The 9215-nt window shown below is 44.5% G+C and overlaps 1 protein-coding gene across 1 annotated transcript in view; it reads left to right on the forward strand.

Moving 5' to 3' along the window:
- The window catches only part of LOC138454295 (sulfotransferase 2A1-like), a 144305-nt gene extending 138947 nt beyond the window's left edge, over positions 1-5358 (forward strand). Inside the window, exon 7 of the mRNA XM_069607031.1 lies at positions 2465-5358. Coding sequence (XP_069463132.1) covers positions 2465-2580 — 116 coding nt within the window. The 3' untranslated portion in view covers positions 2581-5358. The remainder of the gene's footprint in view (positions 1-2464) is intronic.
- The last annotated feature ends 3857 nt before the right edge of the window (positions 5359-9215 follow it).

A 9215-nucleotide genomic window follows, 5' to 3' on the forward strand; every position in this document is an offset into this window, starting at 1 on the left:
GAATTAGTCCCCATCATGACCATCCTCTCCAGAGATGGCAACACGCAAAGTGACCCACTGACAGGCATTAAAGCCTTTTGATACATTTATCATTAATGCTATAGATGTCCTCAACCTGCGATAATTCCCTGGTCCAGAGTGTGCGGTTTCGCTGCTTTTCAGTGTTCTACTATCAACCCTTTCAAAACCCGGAAAAGAAAGAATCTAACATTCCACCAGTCACGCAGGCTGAGCTGACATCGTTACCCAGGACTGCCAACCTGTCCTGTGCCCCTGATAGCCTTTTGCACCACAGACATCCTCCTACCTCGCTCCTCTCTTGAACCTTTAGCTTTCGTTGATATCTTCAAAGTCGTTTCACAGTGGTCACTCTCATAACCATTTTAAAGAACCCTACTGCTGACCTCGAGCAGTCCTAGCAGACTTGACCAGTCTCTCTCTTTCCTCGAAAAGTTTGGGAATGGGAAATCTTCAACCTTATCGGACTACCTGGAGGTAAATGTATTAAGTGACCTCTGCAACATTCAATAAAATCTGGGTTAAGGACCTTTCAATCCAGTCTGGGGTACGCAACAGTCTCTCCACAAAGACAGTGCTTTTCCCTTCCTCTCCACTCCCTCGCTACTGTTCTTCTCCACCAGCTGTCAACTCTCCTCAATCTTCTAGATTTCTTGGCCGCATTTAATATAGTTGGCAGTTCCTTCCTTCTTCAGATTATCTCGCAGCACGGCGCACGGGGCCCAATCCTTGCTGATTGTTCATTTTGCATTTGCTGAAACACTAAGACCTCCTCAGCCACCACCCTCCTTCTAGGGCTCCAGAAAGAGTCTGTCCTTGGTCCCTTCCCTTCACACCCTCAACTTCCTCTCTCGGCAGATTTGTCTCCACCTTTTGGAATCTCAGATAAGCTATTTTCTGATGATATGCCTATCTTCTTCTCATTCACCCCTCTTTCCTCAATAAATGCCTATCCTCCATATTTGTCTCGGGAGGATAGCTCAGGAGCAACGTGCTCACCTTGGAAGCAAGATAAAACAGATTGGATCCCCCTGTCAGTGCATAGAAACCTCTGGGTATTAAGCGTGTTATAAATAACCTATCATATCATACCCCACTGGATGGTGCTGTGTTGCTCTGAAACTGAAATGATCCTCTCTTACCCCAAACACCGGGCCCATTATTCCTTACCCATATCATTTCCCCCTGACCTCTTTACTCTAACCCTCAAGTTTAGGTTCATTCAACGAATAATTGATATTTGTACGTAAGTGGAGAGGGGCTATAAAATGGATATAAATTGCTGAAAAAGCTTCCTTGTGTGTGTACGTGTGTTTTGTTGGGGTTATTTTGTTATATACTTGTAACGCATGAACATAGTTACAAGGACAGCAGAAAATACTTTACCTGGTCATGTAAATTCCGAATGCACTATGGGTGTCTCGGACCTGTCATGGCTGATTTCAAGGTTGTTCATGGCTTACAAAACACGATAGCCCATGTGTGGGTATAGGCCTCATTTGAATTTGTGCACCTTCTCTCCATCCCTGAAGTTTCCAGAGCATCCATTTACCTACTTGTTATCTTGGTTACTCCAGAAGGACAACTTTCGTGATCTACAGCCCGCATAGGCTTTTAGACGTCTGTGCTTTTGGATGGGATGCTCCCCCCCCCTCAATTGTGTGTTCCCCATGATAACCCAATTATTCACTTTACCCACTCTTTATTTTCCTGCTTTCCTTTATCTACTTCACTTTTAGTTAAATGTTTTGCTTCATATTTCCCTAACCATATTTATTTATAGAGGTAAAAGCAAATTTTCAAAAAAGCTAATTTCCGATCCACGTATTTGTCAAAATGCTTTCCTCCTTCTGACTGAAAATTGTTATTTCCTTTAACCCAAAATAGGTGGTGGTGGTTTTGACATCTGAGTATGATTAATGGGTGCATATGCTTGTTTTGTGAATGAAGGGTTGACCGCTCCTCTGGGGCCCAAACTCTATACGGAGAATTGTCATTTGATGCTGATCCGTGGGTTGCGCTTGATGTACTTTCTGTATGTATTGGGTGGACATGAACACAATTTTAAACAAAGAACATTTTAATGACACAACGTTTATGATTTGTATATTTTAAGTAAGATCAGGTAAAAACGGTTATCACCTTAAAATGCAATATATTTATTGATATTTGTGAAAAGTTTATGTCTCTGTTCACCATGTAGCTTGAGAAGATTTTGGAAGAAAAATCTAACTTTTGAAAGAATATCTAGATAATTGTCGGGGACCTGTAGATTTCCCACTGGGGACATTAGCCAGGTTTTCTGTCGTAGCCATTGGAGGCGAGTGACTCCAGGCCTTGGCTGGCCATCTACCGTGTCATAAAGAGTCCCGCAGGTACAAAGCTGAGCTCCTTGATCCCATCATGGCTGACTGTGTTTCCTTCTTTTCACTTGATCGTTTTACAGGAATCTCCGGGGACTGGAAGAATTATTTCACTGTGGCCCAGAGTGAGCAGTTGGACCAGATTTTTCAGGAGAAGATGAACGACTTCAACCTCAAAGAAAAGTTTATGTGGGACTGAAACTGGCAACGTTGACCTGGCCGAAGTGTACTGCACCTTTATGTTAGTGGAGGGAGTCGAAGGAACGATTACAAATACTATGAACCTTTTCTATTCCAAATATTAGTTTTTACCAATTGTTCTTCTTAATACCATTAAGTGTTCAGAGGAGCTGTGCAGGATTATGGACTTCAGTTTCAACCTGACTAGCCACCTCTCTATGCTTGCCGTGCCCTTCTATTGCAAGGCTTCCTGTTTTTCCAACTAATGGCAGTAGTGGCAGTAGTGGTTGGCTTATGAAGGGTAATTGAATTTTCTTGCCTCGTTGTTTATTGTCGTCTTTGATGCCACACTGCCCACATCACATTTGACCTTCCTAATTTTTTCTGCCGGTACGTGCTGCACCTGTTCTAAATATACGCACTCAGACCAATATGACGGTTGGAGATAGTAGTTCGCTCCATTCAAAATGAATGGGAATTCTGAGCAATTCTCAGATCAGGTTGGCTGGCTATTTCTATAATGTTCAATCATAGATACCACGAATACCTGGTATATGGAAAACTGGAGCAAATTTGTGGTAACAGTGGATTGGGCTGCTGGAGGATCAAGAGAGTGACTGCTTGGGGCTCAGTGGCCTTTTATGCCAATAGTGTGTGTTTTGTTTTTTTCTCCCCAAAAGTGTGGGTCCACGGGCAGTCTTCGCTCAGGAGGCCTCAAAGATGATGCAGTGGTCACTGCTCACATTTTTTCAGTGGGACAAGGTGGACCTCGGTGTTGTAGGCTTTGTGGACAGTACGCAAAGCTTAGAACATTAGTCTCTTTGTTAATGTTCCCTCTGACTCTTTTCTGGAGATGGGTGTTGTGCTCTGTACTTGCTGGAGGAAAGAAGCAAGACATGCATGAGGACATGTAAAAGCAACTCCATAGCCCAGCTTTGAGGAGAGGGACAAGGCCAACATTATCTCCCTTTGAAGATAGTCTAGGTTGAGAACAATGGTAAACAAGGCGGTTGCCACAGGGATTGGTCCGCTTGAAGGGGCAGGACTCAATCGTCAATAAGACGCAGGATGATGCTATTGGAGTTTGTGAAGATCTGTCCAGGTGCTGTTTGAGTTGACTGCAAGGAGGGAGGGCTATGTGCTGTATTTTTGCAGTGGCCTGTGAAGCCAAGTGTTTCTGGAGATGTTGGAAGTGGCTAAATCTACAACTGGGAGATGTACAAATAGGTTATCAGTTAATGCTGGTTCTACGGCAATTGGAGGGGATATATTGAGGGTTGTCCAAGCTCTGAAAGGTCCTGAGTCAGTCTGCGTCAGCAACAAGAGGCCTTCTACCAGCCAGGAGAATACACAAAACTTGGGAGGTGGTGCCAGTTTCAGTCCGAACTAGATGTATCAATGTAGGCCCTGCGATTTATACCCACATTCTGCTATCCGATGTGGCACTTGTGAAAGTGGAGAACACTCTCTGGAAGGTCTGCATACATCATCCCAAGGTTCCTTTGAAGTTGTGGGAAATTGCACTGAATCCATGTTTTTTGTACTATGGCAATTGTTTCCCTTAGTGCCAATTGCATGTGTACTGATGCAAAGGTTCTGCAATACCGTCCTTAAAATGAACCATTTTAAGCACTGCCTCAGTTCTAGTCTGCCAGCGTTCTCTGGTGTCCTAGTAATAAACAAAGTAGCAACTTTTTTGAAGTGTAGGAAGGAATGAGCCAGGCAAGAGAGAGATGCAATGAGGGGAGAGCTCTGATATTCTAATTGCTTTAGACATTAAGAGTTTTGGGGAAAGATGAAAGGGTCTCTTTCAAAGTTAAGAGATTTCATGACCATCCAGGGCCTCTCAAATGATACAGACACCGAAGTTTGTTATCCAGAAATAAAGTTGCCTGGGAAAAGCTCGCCGGGGTGTGACATTTCCCCAAATTTGCACTCCCACGAAAATCAAGCACTTCCCCAATCTTTCTAGAATAGAATATAGGAGGCTTGAAGGGGTGCAGGGAAAAAAAGTCGCCTCCTGGACACTTTCACACGAGAGATTTTCACGTGGAATAAGAAGTTGATGCAGTATGTTTAGTGAGGCTTGTTGTTGTGAAGCACCAACCTTTTGGGCCTGGCGCAGCCACCTCTTGTCAGACATGCCTGCAATGTCACTAATAATTAGCCTGAGGAGAGATGTGCGGGCCCAGGCACAATGGCGCCATGTTTAAGGCGGTGGCCTGTCAGCGTTTGTCCATTGTAAGTTAGGAGTGATTTGTTTCGCAATTTGGTCATTTACACTATAGAGGACTGCCTGGAGAAGCTCACCTAACTCACCAGGGGGGCCAAAACCCTTATTCAGGATTTGGCAGATGGTTCGATTTCCATGAGACTCGCGGTCAGGCAAAAGTCTTGCCTGAACTCTCGTGAGGGTTGGACAGGCGGACTAATGTTTGGTAGGCCAGTTAGCAACACTGAAACTCTTAGAACTACTTGGTGGGCAAATTGGAGGCGTAGAATCTCTTGGGAGGTTTGTGGCTACGCAAAGAACGGTTCATTTCCTGTTTCTCTGTGGGATGTGCATGGCTGTTTGAGGGAGCAACAGGGCTGATCACTCTAGGAAAGAGCTGGAGAACTTGTGGCCATTCAGAGCATTGTTTGCATGTCTATCACATTTCATTCCATGTATGATATTTTGTTTTTGTTTTGTAAGGTTCTTTACCGAAATGCCATTTGTGATAGTTTAATCATTTATTGTCCTTACATTTCCCACCTCTGCCTAATAAAGTAAAATAAAACCTTTGTAAAAACCCTATGTAAATCTTTAAGGACATCTGATTTTTAAAACTCTTTCTCTTTAACCATCCTCCGGAAAAGGAAGAAAATCCCCCCTTTCTCTTAGCCAACCCACACAATTTATAAAGAAAAGGACCTTGTGGATTTTGGGGTAGCTACGGTCGAAGAACCGCATGCTTTTCAGAGTGAGACATTGGTCCTTGTCCAAGAACACAGTTGTGAGAGCCTCCTTCACATGGACTGGAACAGTGACGCATGCAGGATGTAGCCACTGAACAGTACCATGCATTCATTGAGGAGGAGGTGTTTACACTCGGAACTTCTCACGGAGGGAATTGTAGCTGCAGGGCTAGCAATTGCAATTGCAGCAGGATGCTGAAGATGAGGGGCAGCAGGATCAGCTGGGCAATGAAGCGAATGCAGGACAATACAAGGACAATCCAAGGAGGAAATGGAGTGGCAGCAGCAGGAGATGGCAGATATGGACAGGCAGCTCAAGAGGAAACTTGAACCGGCAGATGCAGAGTAGAAGGAGGAGGAACACAAGCAGGTGTATGTGTAGTGCAGGTGGAACCTAACGTGGTGGTGGATCACAAGTCAGATGTGGGTCAGGAGGAGGAAGTTGATGGCTCTGCTGTGGGGCAGGAGAAGGAGGCAATTCTATGTGTTACTCTGAGGTTCCACCCTGTGGCGGGAGCAAGCCATTTCCTAGAAACTCGATTCCGAATTTTGCTGTGCAGGAGAACCTTGGTTTGGTTATGAGACTAGAAGTATGAACTGGAAAATAAAAAAACAACCCCTTTCCAGTTGGGGCGCTAATGCACTTCTATTGTTTTTTTTCATTATATGTTTTTCGGCTGCTTACACACTTTTTTCGAGGGCTATTATTTGTAAACCTGAGATCAACATAGGTTAGCAATCTGTACATTTAATGGGAACGTAATTTTTTAAGAAACACTCGATATTGTGTCGTTTTTAGACAGCCAAACGTAAATTCTGGAATCACATCCTGAGAAAAGGTGTACTGTTTATGTCCCAAGTCAGGCAATGTCCATTATGCGTCGTTTTTCAAAGGTGGTATGATCTGTTGTTTGTAATGTTCTTCATGCACCTATCTGCAGCCTAATTTCCATTTGTGGCTCAGGGATATTTTCATAACAGATCTAACACACAGAACTACATAGAACTACAAAAAAACACGTTTTCACTTCACCACAGCATAAGCTCTTGGTCAGTGGCCATGGGCGTATGTTTGAGGTGGGGACAAGGGTGTTGGTCCCCTTTCCCCCAACTTTTGTGGCAAACCATTAATTCCCACTCGTTTGGCAGGGGCCTTTTTCATTTAGACCTCAAGTCCCCCCCCAACATTTTCTGCAAAGTTCCTCCACTGTCTGTTGCACACTTTGGTCCTGTTAAACGTCTGAACGCCAGAGGGCTTGGAGGAAATGGCTATTATCCAATGCTTGCATACAATGTTGCAAAAGTGGTAGTTATTGCGCGCTTTACCTGCACAGAGGCCTGTTGGTGAGGAATCTGGGCCGAGCATTGTATTCCTGAGCATCTCCTGAGTGCTCAGAATGAGTTAAAGTGCTGCTTAGCAATTTCAAAACTAGGCCCTCACTCAGGGAAGGACGGGCAACATTTGCCCTGGTGGGCAAGTACAGCATAGGGGCCTATGGTGCTGTGGCACCAGCCCACAGAGCAGTAGCTCCAAACCACCGTTCAAAGTAAAACACATTAGGAAACAGTAAATGTCAGCATTAAACACCACAAACGGAGAAGAGACGCAGCACTTTACATCCGGCTGGAGCTTGAGGGTCTCTCTGCGGGTCTACCGGCGATGGATGTGTGGCTACACTAGTCTTCACCATCCACCCTACCCACTTCAAATTCCGGTGAACGTGTTTTACCCACAAATATCAGCCCTGGTCTGAGGCCCAAAAAGGGATGTACGTTAAAGGATAGAGTCCCAAAAGATTGAATTACAAATTTGTGAACCCCACTTGTTCGCTTTTTTTATTTGTGTCCCCGTCACGCATGTAATGTATGCGGGGGACACCTCTGTGGCCCCCAAAGCCTCCAATACCGAACTAGGGCAGCGGGGGACACCCCCGCTCCCCTTGTTCATTATTTTGGGATTCAATTCTTTCAACCAAGCCAAATGCACACTAATTGTGCACTCAGGCCCTCATTACGACCTTGGCGGAGAACCATGGTGCTATTAGCACCATGGTCCATGGCGCTAAGCTGCCAACTCCGCCATGGTGGTTGGCGGACTTACCGCCCCATTCCGACCTTGGCGGGGCGGTAAGTCCCTAATCCCCATTTACCCTTCCCCATTCCCATTTTTGCCCCATAGGGCATAATGGGAGTGGGGAAGGCGTTAATTACGCCACCGTAAATTACGGTGGCGTAATTAACAACAAGGTCCCTTAGCGCCATGGATTTTAACACCTGCTGAAAGCAGGTGTTATATCCGCCATGGCGCTAAGGGAACTCGTACTCAGGCGGTAGGGGTCGGCGAAGTTTACGCCGGCGTAAACCCCTTACCGCCTGGGTCGTAATGAGGGCCTCAGTCTTTTTGTTCAGTCTTTTGGTGCAAACCCCCAGAAAGTGCATAAGGTAGATTGGCCCGCAGGTCTGTTGGCCAGATACCACCCCATACAGGAAGCATTTTCATGCATCCTAGAACCCCCTTGCCGATGATTGTGTTGAATACCTTTTCATGTTTCTGGCTACGATGAGCTAAAAGCATCAATAACTGTTTAGAAAAAAATTAGGGACTATCCAAATCCAACACTCCGGGCACTGCACTACAGCAGTACAAGCTGAAGTATGTCAAAACACATTGCCCGATAAGATGGCTGCTGAAATGAGGAATTAAAGTGATTTGGCAGGATCACAAAACTTTGTTTGTGTGGTGAAGCTGAGATTGTAACCCAGGACAGGGTTTCCGAATTCTATATCTCCCACTATATCAGTTTAACACAGCAATAAATTTCCAGAGCATATAAACACATCACCAACTCCCCAATCCCCCACACTCTCAAATAAATGTACACAGGTCAATGGCTTGAACAGACTAACATTGCTTTCCATGTCTAAACTGAGGACAAAATGCACTATACCTTTCAGTTATTTTTTGGCTCCATCCCCTCCCCAAAAGTTGTAGTAGGTAATCATTTATTTTACTTTTCTGACGAAGAGCTATTGTTCTCAACTCAAAGTTGCCATGACTTTGCTAAGACACAATGCAGCCTGTGTTGTGCACTCTTTAAATGGTTGTATATGGAGCAACACTATCGTTTATTACACCACACATGGGTGAGGCTGGTTTTTGTAGTGCATTCTATCACACTTTAAGAAGAACAGTCAAATGCAGTAGATTCCACTGCAAAGAGAACATCATTTTTCAAAGTGAAAAAGCCCGGATGTGATTCCAACTTTCCTAATCGAACAGTTTTCAATGTGTCAGCAGATTACATCTCCTCCCATCCTGTGTTTAGTTTTAAAACAATGTACAATCTGCAAAGTTTCCTTATGAGGGATAATCTAGCAATCGTGTTCAGTAACTCGGATTTCCATAACACCTAGGAAAATAAACCCATTGACAAGTACCAACCATCTTGGGATTTTGGGCAAAACGAGTAGGACACACTTTGAAAGGAGGCAAGGGAAATCTGAACCTTTGGACATATGCAACATTTGGTAAACTGTGTGGATTCAAATTCATTTCCTGTGCGGCAGGTCTCAATCTCCACCGACTTTTACTTTTCCCAAAGCAGAGTGAGGTGCTTGAGAGTGGATCAGTGGGGATGTGATGAGAAGCAATTTCACTTAAGGCATATTTACCTTTCACTTAAATAATTTTTGACA

The sequence above is a fragment of the Ambystoma mexicanum genome, chromosome 1p (assembly GCF_040938575.1).
Source record: "Ambystoma mexicanum isolate Mex_15411 chromosome 1p, UKY_AmexF1_1, whole genome shotgun sequence".
In the NCBI taxonomy this organism is placed as follows: Eukaryota; Metazoa; Chordata; class Amphibia; order Caudata; family Ambystomatidae; genus Ambystoma; species Ambystoma mexicanum.